General features: G+C 38.6%; 1 protein-coding gene across 5 annotated transcripts in view; it reads left to right on the forward strand.

Moving 5' to 3' along the window:
- Positions 1–20,594, forward strand: part of GRIK1 (glutamate ionotropic receptor kainate type subunit 1) — a 352,546-nt gene that overhangs the window by 312,626 nt on the left and 19,326 nt on the right. For 3 of the 5 annotated variants that reach the window (XM_054700340.1, XM_054700336.1, XM_054700337.1), the window contains 3 exons: positions 380–498; positions 5,170–5,387; positions 17,302–17,527. In XM_054700340.1, the coding sequence (XP_054556315.1) occupies positions 380–498; positions 5,170–5,387; positions 17,302–17,527 (563 nt within the window). Of the gene's footprint in view, positions 1–379; positions 499–5,169; positions 5,388–6,896; positions 7,036–7,146; positions 9,819–17,301; positions 17,528–20,594 lie in introns of those variants that run through there. The other 2 variants (XM_054700338.1, XM_054700339.1) reach the window with 2 other exon arrangements.

Raw genomic sequence — 20,594 nt, forward strand, 5'->3', positions numbered from 1 at the left:
CGTGTGTGCTGCTGCCGTGGCCACTTGGTGGGGTAAATCCTCGGGATGAGTGAACCTCTCTTTACAGTCCATCTCGTTGTTCAGTAAAATGGCAATGAATGAAAACTCAGAAGAATTCAGTAGACCTAAATCCGAGGAGTACAACTCCAGCTGACCTGTGGGCTTGGTCTAGAAATAAGAAGTCTGGTAAAAATAATGTCTCACGGCTCCCTGGCACGGGGCCCACCAAAGCTGTAAGTGTATGACTGTGACCTTGAAAACTGTTGTGGTTTGATGCTTTCGTCCTGGATGGTTGGGTTCTCAGTCTTGTTCAGCAGCGGGTATTGATGCCATGGGGGTAAATCCAATGTTTACAAACTGTTTCTGTTAATTGCCACAGGTTTACACCCTACGAGTGGTATAACCCTCACCCATGCAACCCCGACTCAGATGTGGTGGAAAACAATTTTACTTTACTCAATAGTTTCTGGTTTGGAGTTGGAGCTCTCATGCAGCAAGGTACACCGGTCACCCTTCATTGTCACACGCATCCCACGGCCTGCTGACAGGCTTCTGTGCTGGTAAACTCCACCGTAAAACAGTAGAGTAGGCTGCAACGCAGGTCAGGGATGAAACCAATAGGACCTGACATCTCCCCAGGTCTAAAAACAGCAAAGATAAAAAATGCGGTGGCAATGGATCTCCTTTGCTCTGTATCTAAAATAAGACTTCTGTCAAGTCATAAATAACAATTTTCGTAGAGAAAAGTAAAGGATAAAGTTCTTACACGTTGTTGACACTCTTTTCCTTTTCAGCCATAACTGCACAAGTCAGAGGTTTGAAAACAGTGGAATTGAGTCCTCTGAAGATTAAGTTGACTTACAATCTTCCATTCTCTGACAGTACCTAGAATTGCCATCTAATTACCACTCTGACAAACCCTACTGGGATTCAGCTTAGCTTCCCATTAACTTTTTACAATCTCCCTCAATTGGTAACCATAGCAACAGTAAACCATAGGGGTTGGAGAAATAAAATTCAAACGGCAGAAATGTAATATAGTTTAGACTTTTCTATGATTTGGGGGACTGGATTTTTGTTGGGGAGAGAGGAAAGAATGAGCTCTTTTAAACTTTGGAGGAAATACATCTCGTGTGGGTTTCCCTTAGCCTTAATTCCAGGAATTCGGTTTAAAATATACTTTCCAAGATTAAATGGATTAATTTAAGGAAATCATAAGTCACAGACACTGCTGTGGTTGGAATATCCATTCCTTTGATAATAAGCTGAAAAATAAGTTGCCAAAGGGAAACTCAACAGGGATCTATTTTAAACATTTGTTACTCGGGGCTGAACCCAAGGCTTCTAGTAAGGGAGTTGTTCTACTACTTGAAATATTTATATTCTGTGTCAACAAATTAGAGAAAGGCAAGGCAAGAGTCTCCAGTGTGGAAATACCAAGTAATTGAGGGAAGTGGGCAAATCCCAATTAAGCACAGTTGATATGGGCACTGCTAAAGGATACAGAGCAGCAGCTGATTGACTACAAAGCACTTGCATGAGTTTAGAGCATAACACAGCACCACAAATTTTCTGCAGGGCAACCCATTAGCAGCCATATATGCATATACGGCTATATCCGTGCATTTAACTTGTAGAGCTCACAAGCATTTGCTTATAAAGAGTAAAAGAGATCCCTCTCCTTTTCTGTAACTCACCATCCCATACAATTAGAATAGAAAAGTATGGACTTAGGGCCTCGCTGGTGGCACACAGGGTTAAGCACCACGCTATGAAGCAATCCGCAGCCTCTGCAGTACAAGTTCGATCCCCTGCCAGCCAGGGAGCTAGCTACCCACATGGTGAGGCAGACCTCTCCTGTCTCCCTACTGCTCCCCTCAGCAGTGTATTTCAGTCAGTCTGCCTGTTCTGTTCCCCACTCTGTCTCTGGTGGATACTCTCACCCCCGCATCTCTGGCCTGTACCCCAGCTCTTGTAAGCATAAATAAATAAATCTTTAAAAAAAGAAAAGAAAAGAAAGGACTGGGTTTCACAGAACAGGCAGCCAAAGTGCAGGTGTATATAACCATAATTGCCTCCCATCATATGAGTGTGCCCACCCCATAACTTATCTTTCATATTCTCCCTCTTTGGAGTTTACCATCATGCACAGCAAACCGTGGGATGCAGTGTCTGCTCGTTACCACTACCTTGGGTACATGACAGTCAGCCCCAACCAGGCTCTGCTTATTTTTTCCCAAGAATTTAAAGACGTTTGTCAGGTAAACAAATATCTGCATGTACAAAATGGGATCCTGGTGACTGTAATGCATCTGTCCCTAGCATGTGACACTGGACCGAGTCGCTGACTTCTGGATTAGCTGTTGCTCTCTCTCCTATAGCAGAAGCTTGTCACTCTTCTCAATTGGAAACCGCAGAATCTAATTTCTTTTTTAATGTGATGATCAGACTTTCTCTTTTCTACAGAGCGTGAGCAAAGTCTGGATCAGGATTGGCTGTCATGTCTGCCGTAAAAGGCACAAAAGAGGCTTCAGCAAGTATTGTCTCTCATCACCAGTATTTTCTAGTGATGTTTTACTCTACATTGACCGTTCTCATAACTTCATCTTCTAGAGTTCTAAATCTAGACAACTCATCTATAGTTTAGGGAAAACTTTTCTAAGTATATCCGTTAACATTGAGGGTCATTAAATCCATTACATTTTGTGAAAACAACATGATGATATTTTGAGAAATCTAATCGTTATCATCTACCAACAATTTAAAATATAATCCCAATAGGTTTCTATTATTTTTTTAATTTCCAAGATAACATTATCCAAAAGTATAAATATATATATATGAAGTGTGATTTTTATATTACTTCATGTTACTATCAACAGTTGGTTATCTGTGTGTCCCATTTTACTGTCATATCATATATAATTATATGATATGCAAATAAATTAAAACCTTATCTTTTTATAACTACAGCCAAATATGCAAGGATAAATTACAATAGAAAATGGATACTATACCTGTAAGCAAAGAAAATATACCTATTCACTCTAGTATTTACTTCCCATGACTATTTTATGAAATAAATGGTATTTTAATAGCAACCAGCTAAAGATCTAAAATAATATCATATTGCCACAAGGCTGCTAGATCAATTAAGTGTAAAGATATGAAATAGCCATGGACATTAGACACATATACACACATCCACAGGCATATAAACCCCATTAGACTTTAAGATTAAAACAACAGCAATAAGCTATTCCACTAAATCCTTGGAGGCAATTTAATGGAAACTATTATAAGTCTGTCTAATATTACATATCCAAATTCAAACAAACAAAAGAAGGAAATAAAAACCTTATTGAAATCATTTATCTCATTAAAAGTGAATAAAGCACAGACATACCTAACAGCATTAGGAGAATGTATCTGTTAATTCAAAGCTCAGAAACTCTGCCAACCTTGAGCTGCTTATCATGAGCCACAAGAAGGCTTTGATTTCAAGAGCAATACGTGTGTCTGTTAATAGATTAAACTGGAGCCTAAGCTCATTTATTTGTAGATTGGTAAACTCCAATTTCCCTTTCAATCTTAAGTCATTAACCACCAAACTTCAAAACACCCAATCAGAATTGTAAAAATATCCCTGAAACCAGATATTTCACTGTTGTATTTCACCCTTTGAATTTTTAACTGTGGGGTGTTTTCATCTACTTTTTAACTAGTTACATAAAGTCTGTCATGCCTCTGATGCTAAATTCAAAGAGGAAATGCTAAGTATATAAGCAATGGTGAATTTCAGGCAAGCAGATTAGCCAATCCATCCATGAATCAGTACAACTGGAATAAACTCTGCATAAAACCTCCTGACCCCTTTCATATTTTATTTATTTCTTCTGCAATAATTTTTAAGTTATACTGCTGGATTACAAGATTCTACAGTTCAATTTGACCAAAAGTTTTGAGCCAGACAATTTTTAGATATGTCTGTCCATGGTGTAAATGTTCTTAGCTAGTCTCTTTCTTTTAGAGAAGAAAGATTTCCCGGTAAACATATTAAGTGCCTGTATGTTCTCTTTTACAAATAACTATGAATCACCTATTGACATCTAACACTTATGTTTTTACCAGGAATGCCCCCTTTTCACCTAAGAAACAGGCAGTCCTTGAAGTATAATTAAAAGATAACACCTTTTTAAACAACAAAATTATTTTAATGACCATTTTCCTTTTAGGCAAGTAAGAATCTACTTTAGAAAAAAAAATACTTCAAAAGTAATATAAAATGGGGGCCTCCCCGGTGGCGCAGCAGTTGAGCGCTGGGTTGCAAGGCTGCCCACAGCCTCTGCGGCGCCAGTTCGATCCCCGGCTGCTCCCCGGCCACCGGAGGAGGGTCCCACATGGCGCGCAGACCTCTCCTGCCACCCGCTGCTCCCCTCAGCAGTGTACTTCGGTCCTTCTGCCTGCTCTGCTCCCGCTCTGGCTCTGGTGAATTCTCTCACCCTCCTGCGCTTCTGACTGTACCCAGTGCATGTATAAACAAAAACAAACAAACAAAACAAATAAATAAATAAATAAAACATGCCTCTATAAAAAAAAAGTAATATAAAATGTTCCATTTATTGTCAAGTATGACTGGGTCATAGTCATTTGATTTATAAATTCCCAATGTTTTATTAAAATACATGTGATAAATGGCATGACATGTTAATCTTTTGAAAGATTATCACATTCTTTAATATAAAGTAAAAATAATTAGCATTTCAAAGCTTTGTCATAGCTTTGTTTCATACAACATTTCTTCACACAATAGATGCATATTAGACAGTAACTTTTCAAGTAAAACAAACAAATTCTAATCAGAGCTAATGAACCCTATAAATTTGAGGCACAGACCACCTCAGGGTTAAAAATTATTTAATACTATCAAATGTTCATAAATTACATTTTCAGCCACAGTAGAGTTTATTAAAAGATCATTTAGATTGGTTACATTTCCTAGAAAATGCATCTATTTCACCTACACTCCAGAGAGTAAATCCTTGATGGATTTACAATTTTTTATGTCACAATATTATGCATTTATCTTCTCAGATTAGTGTCAAATCATAAGTCTTGTCTTTTCTCCTAACTCTGCTTAACACTCTTACTTTGATGATAACATCATAGGATCAGAGCTGATGCCAAAAGCGCTATCAACCAGAATAGTTGGAGGGATATGGTGGTTTTTCACCCTAATCATCATTTCATCCTACACTGCCAACCTGGCTGCCTTCCTGACGGTAGAGCGAATGGAGTCCCCCATAGATTCGGCAGATGATCTGGCAAAACAAACCAAGATAGAATACGGGGCAGTCAGAGATGGATCAACCATGACCTTCTTCAAGGTAAGGAACTAACAAAGTAATCTCAATGGTCACTGCTGCTGAGGGCAGAAGAAGTGGAACTAACAAAGTAATCTCAATGGTCACTGCTGCTGAGGGCAGAAGAAGTGGAATAAGAGTCTCTCAAAAAATTAAATATTGGGCAATGTTTTTTGGCAAGTGAAATTGACAGTGGCATCATATCATTACAAAGAACCCAAATGCCCTCAGCGGTCAGGATAAAGCAATGTCTTTGGCCACCAACTAAGTATCGTTTCCTTTATTCCCAATTTAGCACACTTAGAACCACAGTCACTACTTCCACTCATCTCTTGCCTTTATACCAGAAAAAATATTGCTATTTTCTGAATACAGTATCACCACCTATTCACTGACCACTCGTGTGTAGAACCCACAAAATAAAGATGTCTTAATCTGAAATTCTGACAATCATAATATTTGAATATCAGTGCTTATTCTTTCTGTTTGTACTTGATGAAATGGAAAGAAAAAACAAGTAAATGGGCTGATATTGGAATTTATTGGGAGAATTAAAACCAAAATGGAGTTGAGGGGAGCCTCGTCTAACAAGGTATCTCTACCAATTAGGACAATACTCCTAGTAACCAGCAGCCTTCCAGCAGCCTGGAGGGCTTTGCAAGGACCAAAGAAAAGTCTAGCTAGAACTGATATCATTTTAATGTCCAGTTCATTTCATTACTCAAACCTTTTTAGTCTCTTACCCAGAGAAATAAAACTGACTTTTGCCTACTTTATGGAATAAACTCTAATACTTTTATTATTATAAATAATAAATCTCAAGTGCTATAGCTTCCATGGGGTTTGGGGATGTGTGGATTTTATTATATGGAGAGAGTTTAGAGATGGCAAAACAGCTTAGAGGTCATTAAGTTCTTACAAAGAACTTGTGACTTATAAAGAGAACAAAACTTTCCAAAGCTAAATTATCCATTCAATGCTTGGTCCATGACAGAAATGGATGGGAACATTCTTTTAAGAGGTAACTGTGCATGTGCCAGAAGAGAAAATGGCAGGTATTACCAAAATAAACTCTAAAAAAAGATGACTGTTGTCAGGACTTTACATACAGATCACCAAGGATGGATCTGTCACCCCGGGACTGAGTGCACTATTTGATTGTTGAAGGTTATTACTTTAGAAACAAACCCCTAGGGCTAAGAAACATTTTGTACAACAGTGTTGGTTTATCAAAATAGGTATTACTGATGCAGTAAAATTGGTTTAAAAATGAACAATTGTGAGAATAGCAGTCAATAAATAATCACTAACTTTGTTTAAGAAAAAAGCAGGCCCAGCAGTTTGTCAAAAAACAAGTAATGTAGAAAGTTTAGGATTGTTTTTCCTCTGTGTTAAAGAAGATGGCTTATCCACATTCGTTGCATTTGTAGAAACATGTCATCAATGTAATGAATGTGCAAATGTGGTGATTGTTTCTTCCCTGGATACGTGTTGTTTTAAGGAAAAGTGACATTAAATAAATGGCTTTTGCAGGTTTCCGAACACTTGAATTTTTCTAAAATCAATAGTGTGAAGAGATACAAGTTAGCCCAAGCAAATGATTCATCACAACACTTGTCAGAAACCAGGAAAGTCACCTGTAAGACAAGACAGGGGGACAGAGTAGCATCACGTATGTCTGCAAAAAAAATTTGAAATGATTTACTTTATTCACTAATAGCAAAAGTTTCAAAGTATTGGGAAATAGATAAGTAGAAGAAGAGAGAATTCTTTGTCTTTCTAGGTGCACATTTGAAATACAGAGGAGGGAGCAATTGCCTTTTGAAGAAGCAACTGACCTGCCTTTGCCACTGGACGGGAGATTATGGATTTACAAGCTGTTTTGTTTGTTTCTGCTCACAAGACTCTTTGGATGTAGAGACTGTTGGTTCCCATTTTTTCTGGTTGACCACATGAGATCAGGGGCCCTTCCTGCTGGTCACAGGCATCCTCTCATGGTATAAGGGGCCAACCTCCCTATAGCCTCTATTGTAAGACACTAATCCCATGCATAAGGGCTCCGTTCTTGTGCCTTAAGCACCTCCCAAAGACCTCACCCCCTCAAACCATCATCCTTGGGGGTTATGATTTCAATGTAGGACTTTTGGGGGACACATTCATTCCATAGCAGGAGGGATACCTAGAGCTCCACACAGGAAGAGGTACCAGTTGCTTGACTTGCAAATTAGCTTATAACCTAGCAACTCTATTTATGAAGAAGGAATTTATTTGCAGAGAGAGCAAGGACTAAATCCGATTTAGTATTCCCCTTGATGGAGGCATGTAGTCAGAAAGCTTCAGAGAGATACAAGCTTAGGGTTCTTAAGCTGGATTATTCCACAAGGGAAAGATGTGTCCCAGCCTTTTAGCTGTCAGTGAAGTTCCACCCTAAATCACTGAATGACAGTAAGGGCCACAGGGATTCAGACCTGACCTGGCTCTACCTCAATGTTGTTGGACTGTTGAATGGATAAGGAAAGCTACATTCACCCAGAGTTGTCTAACACCTTCTGATCTATTTTGAGGGCAGATGCCATTGCTCAGACATATTCTCTCTCCACCCAATCACAAGGAAACTTCTCATAAGAAACATTTTCTCACCACAACCTAAGCTGCAAATAGCAACTTAGGACTTAAAGTGTTTTTGTTCCCAGTATATATATGCATGTATATTCCATCCCTTTGGTAACACTCAAATGGTAGAAACCTGTCTCTTTAATTTCACATGGATGCTAAATTGTTTGACAGCTGAAGAACAGGCAGTTGCAAGGAGAAAAGGACCACAGAAATTGCCAAAATCCACAAACAAACAAAATGCTGCAATCCCTCACATGTGGTCTCTGGGCCACAGACAAGGAATTTTTTTAGTGAAGTGTCTCTTTGGAAAGGGACTTCCGAAGTTGCTAGCTAAATGTGCAATCAAAATCCATTGACTTTTTCTTCCCCCTAGCTTTTCTATTCCTGCAGATAGCATGACCTTAGATCTCAGATTTGAGACATTTAGTTTTCAACATAAAATTACAGTTTTAGTTTGTTGTTGTTGTTTTAAGTAGCTCAGCTGAGGTCCCACTGTCTCTCCTCTGAATTCAGGGAAGGCTGAGGAAATAAAATTATATTCATTACACATGCACTGGGTCAAAGTACCAGTGTCTGAGCCAGGGCAGGCTGAGATGGTTTCCTTCATTGAGCAGCTATATGTGGAACAACCACATGGATCATCAGGGACTGTGTTTACACAGGAGAACCAGGATTATATCATAAATTCAAGGTCACATACATTCACAAAACTTTAAATGGACCCCTTGAGATGCTAGCTGATGCTGTGCATAAAGAAAAGAGCAGCTCCAAGTTGGGTGGCCAAGGTCACTCGCTGATGATGCTTATTAAACATTACATTTTCACAAGGTCATCAGCATTCTGGATCTTAAGCACTCAGAATAGCATAATACCTACTCAGTCAAAGCGTGTCAGTCACCCCTGGGCCAACTGGCAGAGCAAAGTCAACGAGAAACAGAGTATTTCATTAAGTGTCCAGGAGCTGTTGGAGATGTTTTAGGAAGCTTTCCAAATATCAGGAGGCTATTTATTTTTCCTTGTCAGACCATCAATTAATGGATTCTTTTATATGTAAGACATTGTTTTAACAATTCAGAACTTCAAGAAACTTCATTTCAGATTTTTTTTTAAGCAAACTCCTTTTTCTTTCCTACTTGGGATAGTACTAATGAATAATATGATATCTACTATACTGTTTTCTCTGCTTTCTGCTTTCTGTGAAAGCCTTTCCCTCAACTCCTAGCTCCTGGAGATCACTACCAGCATCTTAGTGGGTACAAAGAATGGTAAGTTTGTGGCCAAGCTCTGTGGACCTAGCTTGGGTACAACTTCTTTTAAATACACGACCATTCCTTCTTTTATACCCAAAATAGTTACCAACGGTGGTGTCCAATTACAACTTTTCCTTTTGTAATGGACCACTAGCATACCATTTTTTTTCTTCCTACTACAAAGTAGGGAATGTACAAATATTCTATTAGTTCTCCTGATTGTCATTAATTATCTTTTAGGAGAAATAGAATTGTCCAAACTCAATTCTCACAGTAACAGTTTAGCAAATCACCTTTTTTCCTAGATGAAGAAAGTATTGTCATTAAAAAAAAAAAAGTCTAAGAACTATGTGAGACCTTAAAGAAAGGATTTCTCAATGTCCTTTGCAAACCATCATTCAAAGAAAACAATGGTTGTAGTCCATTATTCAGAGTTTGGGGATTCCAATCTTCCCTGGAGATCTAACTAGCATCAAATGCTGGCATATAAATTAAAACCTAGAGTGAAGTGCTTCAGACTGTAGGCTCTGGAGCCAGATAGCCAGTTCAAATTCTGACTTCACTGCTTATTCATGATATAGACCATAGCAATGTCATTATTTAAAATCTGTATGTTTTAAATTCCTTGTTTATAACTTGAAGATAAAATATAATCCATACAATTATCTTAAGGGTTAAATGTCTTTACTAAGGTAACGTGTTTGCAGTACTACTTGGCAAATAGTAAATAATAAAAAGAGTTAGATATTACTTTCATTATCACAAATGATATTACCATTAGCATTCAACCCTTACCCCAAGGTATTAGTCCTATTTTTTTCAATGACTCTGGATTTTAAAAAGCCTAGGTTGGGCTTTTGTCAGCTTCCTTACCATCAGTGACCTCCAAATGGTGCACCTTCTACTAACAGAAAAATCGAGAGGGACAGCCAGTGCCCAAGTTCCCAAAGACTTTCAGGGACAAAGCCACACCTTCTCTTCAAAAGCCCATTCTGAGCACATACATTGCATTTAAAGATGAACTGTTTTCAGAAGGTAAGTCTATCCTGGGAATTCAACTCAGAAGCAGAGAGTGGCAGTTCAACTTAATGGACATATTGTGCAGAACCTCCAGTACAACCAGTTCTTGAGGTTGACACTATAAGAGATAGGAAGAGAAAGGGTATAAAAATGTGTACAGAGGGGCCTTTCTGGTGGCACAGGGGTTACAGACACAATGCTATCAAGCTATCACCAGTCACTGCAAAATGAGTTTGATCCCCAGTGAGGGAGCTACCCACATGGCACAGCAAACCTCTCCTGTCTTGCCCACTGCTCCCTTCAGCAATATATTTCAGTAGATCCATGTGTTCTGCTCCCCATTCTGTCTCTGGTGAATCCTTTCACCCCCTGAACCTCTGGCCTATACCCTGGTTCTTGTATGCATAAATAAATAAATATTTTTTAAAAAAATGTGTGCATAGCAGTAGAGATACAGGAGATTCACAGACCTGTTAAATATAACATGACAAGTGCCCAAGGAGCATGGGTGGTGCAGACAGGAAGTGGTTTGTATGTCCAGAGTCCTCATGAGCCAGAATGAATAGAAAACACTCATGTAAGAAATGCTTCTCAGTAGAATCTTGCCTTGTAACAAATCACTCTCCTCCTGGAGTCAAGCCAGAGGATTACACAGATTAGATCATGATTCAGTCTAAAACGACTTGGATAAAATAGGTTTTAAAAAATCACCAGTTCTGCCTTTCATGGTCTAGGAACTTTTGACCTGTTGTGGGAATAAGGAACTTTCTAACCTTTATAATCTCCTTCCAGAGAGTGGTTAGGTGCTACCATCAACCCGAAAGACATTTCAAGAAAGTACCTGAGCGTCATACCAATAGAAATGAAGCAATGAGCCATTGGGGGAGGCAAGTTTCAGACAGAAATAGTCACATAAAAAGCACAAGATGAAAGGCATTTCTTCAACTTGTCTGCATAGGAGGGCCTGTTTCATAGAAAGCTATGAACTTGTGTTTGAAAGATCCAGCTAATTTTACCATCAGTGTCCAAAATGCTAAGTCCCTGTAGGTTATATATATATTTGTTTGGGAAGAAATCCATGAGGTCAATTAAAGTTAACCTTTTTCAAAGTCAGGTATATTGCCTGTAATAGACCAATTTTTAACTCTAGACAGGAGAAAAACATGAAAAATGTCTTAGCAAAGGTGTTTAAATCCCACTGAGGGAATTTTTTTAAAGGGAACACATGAATTTTTAAAACCTTGGAGATTCTACAAATGTCATAACTTTCTATCAATTCAAGATAAGAGCATAATCAGCTGCAATGAACATACTGTACACATTTGAAAGACAGAGGCCCTCACTATATTGGAAATGCTCTCTTCTGGGTCTTCCTCCAAAGTGATTTTTGACAATTAAGTCATGATTTTAATACACTGTGGAGAATTATTATTTGGAGAAATGAAATCTTTAACCATGGTTTGGAAGAAATAGTTACTTTAAGGGCAACGGTTCATCTCTGATTATGTGCTCTATACATTTGGATTTCTGCATAACTGATTAACATGTTGTGATTTGATTGGAAGGTTTTTCTTTAATCAGATTTACCTAAAGTAAAAGTCAATTGGAGATCTTAAATTATTATTGCTTTTTGCATTTCATTTTTTTAATATGCATATATCTACCACATTTGTAAGATCACCTTTGATAAGGTAACAGGTCAACTATCACTAATATGTATGTATATGCATGTCATTGTGGACATATGTATAAAAAAACATGTAAGCATGGATATATATAAAAAAAATCATTAGACATTTTGGTCTGAAGAAAGTTGCAGTTTCCTGTTGTAATGAATAGTAGGATTATCGTCACTGTAGAAGCCTTGTAACCTGAAGATATAACATGATAAATAATGTGCATCAAAATAAAAATGAAATATTATAGGGATACACCCATACAATTGGAGGTGTTATCAGTCTTAAAACCATATTCCATTCCAGAATTTATATATACTTGACACGTATAGCAGAAATTCTGCCACTGAAAACAACAGAACTACGTGGAATACAAAGTATTATTAAAGGAAAAAATATAGGGTCTCCCTGGTGGCGCGGCGGTTGAGTGCTGGGTGGTGAAGCTGCCCTCAGCCTCTGCAGCACCGGTTCGATCCCCGGCTGCCGGGTGAGGGTCCCACATGGCGCGCAGACCTCTCCTGCCGCCCGCTGCTCCCCTCAGCAGTGTATTTCATCAGTCTGCCTGTTCTGTTCCCTGCTCTGGCTCTGGTGAATTCTCTTACCCTCCCACGCTTCTGACTGTACACAGTGCTTGTATAAATAAATAAATCAATCTTTTAAATATATATATATATAAAGGATAAAAGATAAACAATACCCATATTTTCTCCTAGATTCCAAGTACTGCACTTCTTAAAACACTTTTTTTTTTCCTCCAAACAAATGTAAGTTGCCTAACTTCGTGTAACTCATCCCCACATGTCATGTGATATCTACCAGGGTTGCAAAAGCTCTGGTTATAATAGAAAGATGCACCAGCTCCTGACTGCTAAATTATTTCTCTAGAAAATTCGTCAACACCGTGAAAACATGAGCTAAGTCAGGGGGTTGATGTTATGTGTAATAAAACAAATCGTTGATTTCCAATTGGTTAAGAAGACAGACCCTGAAGCCAGATTGCTCAGATCAAATCCTGGCTTCATCATTCATTTCTTCACATGAGGCTCTGTTTCCTCATCTGAATTCATAATGGGATCTTTCTCATGTGATCGCTGTGAAAATTATGTGAATTAATATATGCAAGGCACTTCGAATCGTGCTTGGCCACAATAAACACATATGCTGGTTATCACTGCTGCTTTCAGTAGCTAGTTTTTAACTGCAGACAGACACACAGAGAGTCATTCCCCCGTGAGCAGTTGACTTGCATGTATTATAGGAAAAAGAGAAAAAATAGGCATGCTAAGGTGACAGTAATGCTCTCCTATAACAGATTTTAGATTAAAAAAATGCTTATTCTTTGCCAACAATACTTCATCAACATCAGAATGGCCAGATAATCAGGTTTAAACAGACAAAATGAACTTATCTAAGCCTGTTGCCCTTCCAAGATTTAAAAAACAATCTGGATGGATTTAGATTTACTAAGTGAGGTCTTCTCACTTTTACCAACTTTTGCTAAGAGGCTCAGAGTACTTTACAAATATTCTAATTAACCTTTAACATAATTGGTGAAATAAGAGAGAAACACTGTTTCTATTTTTTAAATATATATTATTTCGAGCTATTTGGTAGGCTAAGGACTATAAAAGATTTAGAAAGGCAAAAACTTTCAAACTGTCATTCAAACAGTTTGTTTGGTCTTTTCATATTTATGATAATTTTTCATGAAGTATTTTCCTATTTTTGAAGGTTATTAAGATTTATGTCTTAAAATTCTATTTTAAAAGAATAAAACTAGGGGCCTCCCCTGGTGGTGCAGTGGTTGAGCACTGGGCTGCGAAGCTGCCCGCAGCCTCTGCAGCACCGGTTTGATCCCCAGCCCCCCGTGAGGGTCCCACATGGCGTGACATACTTCTGCTGCCGCCCTCTGCTCCCCTCAGCAGTGTATTTCCATCCATCTGCCTGTTCTTTTCCCGGCTCTGGCTCTGGTGAATTCTCTCACTCTCCTGTGCTTCTGACTGTACCCAGTGCTTGTATAAATAAATAAATAAATCTTTAAAAAAAAATCTTATAAAAAAAGAGAATAAAACTAATTTAACCACTCCCAAAACTGTACTTTTTGATCTTACAACAAATAGTCATTACAAAACATGGCATGACAGTGGACAAAAATTAGGAGAAAGGAGACATGGGACTTGAATTCTATACTGGTTCTTTCATGAACAAACATGACCTTCTGTATGTCTCTTACCTGTGTCTAAAGTCAGGACCTGCATGATTCATTTGAAGGGGCTGGTCTAGAGAGTAGAACCGAGGGACTGAAAAATCCTAAAGCAAAAATCTTCTAACCTTGAAGTTCTTCTCATGCGTTTCCAGTGGGGAAAGACATTTATAACCTAGGGTGCTTGAGACATATTTGGTATCTAACTTATATGAAAGGCTCATTTTAGCCATATCTTACACCTTCCTGCAAACTCTAACCATCCCAGCTTCTGAAATAATACATAGTCAAAAATGCAGAGTGGATGGAATCCCACAACAGCAAATTTTCCAAAGATGAATGAGGACTTTAAACAAAGTCATCGACCCACCCTGTTTACCATTAGGAGACTGGGGTGAGAATCTCCCAGATCAAGTCCTTTAAGATACTTCCTCTCTGTTCAGCTTGACCCAAGCACTCTAGCAAGTGATGGTTGTCTTTGCTTAGAAAGGCTCTCCCTCAGTGCTTCAAAGGATTCCATGCCAACTGATTTCCCCTCCAACACCTCAAGGAATTCAAACTAAGAACAACCTTCCACTTCAAAAAGTAAGAGGTAGATGTGGTTGGATTAAATCCATGACCTTCAGCCCCATAGAGCAGTGCTATTCAAAGTATGGTGTAACAAACATATTGACTTGGGGAACATTCTGTTACCAAGCAATTATGAGACATGGAAAGAAATTGAGAGTAGAGTTTAAAGGTTTTTTAACTCTTAGATAATGTGATGCCCCCGTTCATGTCAGTGACACCTCTCTTTGGATGCAGATGACGTTGAGAGTTGTTGAGTTCTGACACACTCAGCAGATGCAGTGAGTCACATCTGGTACCAGTGATATGTTGTAGGATCACAGACAGGTCTGCATAGATTGTAAACATAGACAATTCCTCATTATAAACAATATGAACTCAATAATAGTCCAATAGAACTCAATAATACTCCTTTAGGGATGGAGTTGAATTTTTTCACTTCCTTCCATATCTTTCAATTCCTGAATACCCTAGAGGACTCCCCCATATTTATCAATTTATCAGGGATGATCTGACCATTACTTTGTCTTCAATGTCCATGGATCAAAGATCCAATTTCTATTTATTTTTCAGTAAAACATTCTTTTTTAGTAAAATTTAAATGAAGTGAAAAAAAGATGTTTGTGAAATATTTTATATGAACTGACTCCTGGTTTGTATTAACCTGAGCTCCAATGGCAAGCTAAGGGAACAGCATAAGTCATGAGTGTAAGCTACACTGTCACAGGTTGATCAACTAAGATTAAAATCACTCTCAGAAAAATTTTAGTAATATGGACTTCCACCTCCACTTCCCCCCAATCAGCATGGCACAGTGGAAAGATCATTGAGCTAGATGCTGGGGGCCCTGGGGTTCACTATTAGCTCTGATACCAACTGGCTTTGTCTTCCATGAAGTCGAAAACCTTTTGTACCAAAATGTGTTCCTCTGTGAAAATGGCAGTTTGAATGGGCCAGTTTCTAAAGTCTCTGATAACTTTGAAATTTCATATGTCTAAGAAAATTATTTTCCCTTAAGGTAGTTTCCTGATGGAGAAATAATTCTCCCAGCTGTGCATTTACTGCCAAAGACAGACTGACCTCCCTTCACTTGTACGAGTAGCTCTTCATTATAAATTCAGCGTGATCAGACTCTTAGAAGCTCAAATCACACAACAAATGCAGCGTTGACCCTGAACCCTGAAGCATACCTTTGTCATGGAGACATGAGCTCCAATTTTCAGATATCTCTGGGGTTGAGGAGTAATTCACAGGGGCCTAATCATAACAACAGCGTCCATAAAATACCAGTATCTATAAGGTACTGTTTATTGAATTGTTCTTTTTCTCACAAGACCTTTCTCCAGGGGCTCTTCAAATGCCTAACAATCCAAAGTAAAGCCATCTGTCCTTGACTCAACTCATAAAGCTACAGCATTAACCCAGGTCTTAAATGGAGTTAGGAGTTGAGTGAGCCTCCAGGAATACTTGTACATGAAGAACCACACTAGAGTTGATTCCACGAGTCCACTTACTGTTTATGGCCCCAAATCATGTTTTAAGCTTCTCAGCACTCCTGAGATGGAACACCCTGTGCTTGCCAAGGAAGAACCCTAATGATTGGAGCCCCATATAAATGGCCGAGGTTTGGAGTTAGCTGGAAATTATCAGTAATCCCCCAAATGCCTTTCATCTTCAAAATAAATGGAGGGGAACATTGGTGCAAATGAAGACAAATTCAGAAAAAATATTGAAACAATATGAAAATTACAGAGTAAAATGTAAACTAATTATAGATCATTATTCAAAATAATAGAAAATTCATGTCTAAGTAATATGAAAACTTAGGCAGTGTAAGTTAACAAAGAAAGTAATATGAGATAGTGGAATGTATAAATGCATATGTATTATGAATCATAGATATAATTTACTGTTGACTCTATCAAGAAGCTGAAAAAGGGAAAAAAAAAATCACCTAACACTTTAAAATAAAACATGCAATCTTCATTATCTAAAATACAAATGCAATTAAAATTGAATATTTTCCCGAAAAGCATACAAATACAGTATAAAGAATTTTCTGGTCTAAATTTTCATTTGAAAAGAGCACTTATATTATAAATATTCTGAAGAAGATCAGAATGAATAGCAGTTCTTTCCTAAATAAAGAGAGTGCGTGTGATTTATCTCAAAGCTGTCCCTGGCAAAAGAATGCTGGATCAGGTATTGAAACTTCCATGCCAGAAAACAGCAGAACAATGCCTGCTGAACCCAAGTGGTTCAAGAAAATGGAGCAAATATGTAGACATCTGGCATGAGTGAGTCAGTCTTTGGCCCAGTGGCCCTAATGACTTTTTAAGTGGCCTCAGTTCATAGGCAAATGCTGTCACTAATATCAGTGTTCTTTTTGCCCTAGCTGAAATCAACAGAAGGACCTGGAGCCATTGTCTTACATCAGTCAGTAGCTACCCCAGAGCTTCCAAGTGTTTTCCTGTAGTGCCCTGGGCTCTTCCCAACAACACACTGAAGTTCTGGGATGCTCAATATGTTTCCTACCTGAGATTTTGAATGGCTTAAGCACCTATTTTCTCAGCACTCTGCTGGTGGGTGTGTTTCTTTCCCTGCAGAAATCAAAGATCTCGACCTACGAGAAGATGTGGGCGTTCATGGGCAGTAGGCAGCAGACGGCCCTGGTAAAAAACAGTGATGAGGGCATCCAACGGGCACTCACCACCGACTATGCCCTGCTGATGGAGTCCACCAGCATCGAGTATGTGACGCAGAGAAACTGCAACCTCACACAGATCGGGGGCCTCATTGACTCCAAAGGTTATGGAGTGGGAACGCCTATCGGTAAGAGGGGCAGGCAAGGCATTAGCCAAGTCTGAGATGGTCAAGGTCAATTACAAAGTCCAGAAAGGAATGGGCTCAGTCTCTACTCCACATTCTGAGAAGGTCTTCAATGCCTTTAGTGGACTATCAAGGAAGGTCTTAACCACCCAGATCAGAGGCATGGTCTGATTTGAAGATTCTCAGATATTTAACTTAATAAGCTTTCCTGTTTATTTATTTATTTTCACTTTTGTGTGGAAGAACTGAGGTGTAGGCCAGAGGCACAGGGGGTGAGAGGATTCACCAGAAACAGAGTGGGGAGCAGAACAGGCAGATCTACTGAAATACACTGCTGAGGGGAGTAACAGGAGAAACGGGAGAGGTCTGCTGCACTATGTGGTTCAGCTCCCTGGTGGGGGATGGAACTCAGGCCGCAGAGGTGGGCCATTGCAGTGGTTGTGCTGAGACTTAACTCCTAGGCAACCAGGAAGGCCCTAATTTAATAAACTTTCAACTCACTATTTTTCCCCAAGTGCTACAGCTGCATATCTGTTTAAGCATAAATTTTATCATTTTATGCCAAACAAATATCTTTACATATCTTCCTAATTCATCTTTTTCACATTATTTCCTACCTTAATTTATATTAGAATGTAAAAAAATATGTGTAGAGATGGTATAAGTTAATAGTCTGGTGCCCCATGTTAACAGATGCACACCTTATATCTGTCCAAAGAAAAAGGGAAAAGATTAAATTATAATTTGCTCTAGTAATATATTAGATTCAATTCACAGTAACTAAAAATTTCAGATAGTCCTATTATACCACTGTGATGCCTAGGAATAGTATTGACTTGTAGGTAGACAGCAAAGTCTACTTGTTTATCTAGAATAGAGAACTATACCTGATTGATTGCCATGTATATATGTATATATATGTATGCATGTATATACACACATATACATATATATCTCCAAAAGGGTAGGTTTATTATAAAAGGGAGGAAAAGAATAAAGAACACTCTCATAGGCACAGGCATGCAGAAGGTGGCTGCCCCCTACCGTGATTGTCTGTCTATAAAAAACTCTTTTCCATAGAAAGCTATATTATAAAGGTTCTATATGGTGGCAATCCACTCCTCTCAAGTGAGTTATAGGTAATTTTCTGATAAGAATCCCAAAGGAGAGGCATCAAGGCCATCTTAGATCACTGGGCTAGTCCAGTAAGCAGAAAATTTAGTTACAGTCAATACTAATCTGATTAATCAGATCTAGGGCAACTCTGTCACCTTTTACATGAACACACAACTAATTTGATTCTCTGCTATGTATCTGGTGTAGAAATAAATACTATGGAGAAATTAACTTTATTATATATTGTATTGTTGCTATGTATATCCTCTAAATAAATGTTCAACAGAACGATTGGACTTGGGATCCTATAACTACCTTCTTGCTCCTTTATTTCCAGTAATTATTCCTGTGAAAATATCAATATGACCAGTGGAGTGTATGTGTTTTCCAAGTGCCAAGCTCTCCTATAATTAAGTGAACATGTTCTGCACTGGGTTCAGTTACTGAAAGGATACTATGCCTTTCTTTTTTTCATTTCTAAAACAATGACCTGTCACCCTCACCAAGATTTGCACCTCTATCTAAATTTGCATTTAGATAACAGGGTAAAGGAAATCTAGACAGATGCTATTGTTCTATATGTCATCAAGCTGGGGTTTGTGATCTGAGACATAAGTCAGACCAGAAAACAAGAAGTGGGGACATGTGCCTGAATCTTTGCAAAATCATGATCTCATATTCTGCATCTTCTTAGAGGAGCCACTATAGCATCTCAGATCCCTCTTTAGACTACATTATAATGTAGGAAACCACACTTTTTATCATTCCACGGCCCACCTCCTACCCTGTCTTCACCAACTTTCAATAGCCTTTCTTCCCCACCAAATTTCCTAAAGGTGAGAGGAAATAGCCATGTCTACCACTCCTTCTGAGAACATTTGCCCTTTAATATGATACTTTTAATGGGCATTTCTTCTGCTGAATGGATTATAACTCTAAAGTCACAATTCTGGGGGTAGTGAGGAGGAAGCACACGCTCTTCTCTGCAGTCCTCCTGCAAAATGCAGTACTTTGAAGAGGGCTCTGCTTTCATGTGGATGAGTCTGACCCTGTGGTGAGTATCACTGTATTTTCTATACCATGATATAGAGAGATTTGAATGTACCAATTAAATCCACTTTTAGCCAACCTCATTCATACACTTACACACAAGCTCCAAAGTTGAAGAGCTTTCTCCCTCCCCAGATGAAAAGAAATACACTCCAGGAATTTTTCATAGTGGTTATAAACCTGTCATGCTTTTAAACCCAAAACAATGAAGGAATAATTGGAACAGATGGCAGACCTCAGAGAGAATAGATCTATTGGGAATACAGCTGTTGGATAAATTTGTGAGATGTTTCTTCTATGATGAATTGACTCTTTAAGAAAGATCAATTGCTATTCAGGAAGATCTGTGTGTATACATATATATATTTATTTTAGGTGACTTTAATAAAACACTTCTGATGTCATTCAGCCCATTTAAGCAACAACAACAAATACTGAAGCTAAAATATAATTCCGATATTAAACATTCTCAGCACACTTTAGTCTGATCCTAACTGACTCCCTAAAGGCTCCAGCAATTTCCCATGGTCAAAGATTGGCAAATTCAACTCAGTCACAATGCAAAATTGAAGACTTTGCTGCTTAGAGACTCAAAGGACAGTGGCTCTGGAAATGTGCCTCCTGGGGGATTTAAAATAAAACTTCAAGAGAACGAGAGCAGTTAAGGCTTAAACAGGTTACCAGGAGGCTGGAAATTACCTTCCCGAGAGACTGGCTTTAACAGAGATCCGATCCCCACCTGTCTGAAATGGTTTAGGCAGTGGCTAGCCTGAAGGCAGCTGGAGAGCCTCCGTCAACATTTATTGAGTGCCCGCTGTAGGTACTGCTAAGATTACTACTGAGGCCACTGCCATAAGAATCCTTCTTACCCCTTCCCAAGCACTTCTGTATACATTAGAGCAAA

The sequence above is a fragment of the Talpa occidentalis genome, unplaced genomic scaffold (genome assembly GCF_014898055.3).
Source record: "Talpa occidentalis isolate TD23 unplaced genomic scaffold, MPIMG_talOcc4v2.1 talOcc4.4, whole genome shotgun sequence".
Taxonomy (NCBI): Eukaryota; Metazoa; Chordata; class Mammalia; order Eulipotyphla; family Talpidae; genus Talpa; species Talpa occidentalis.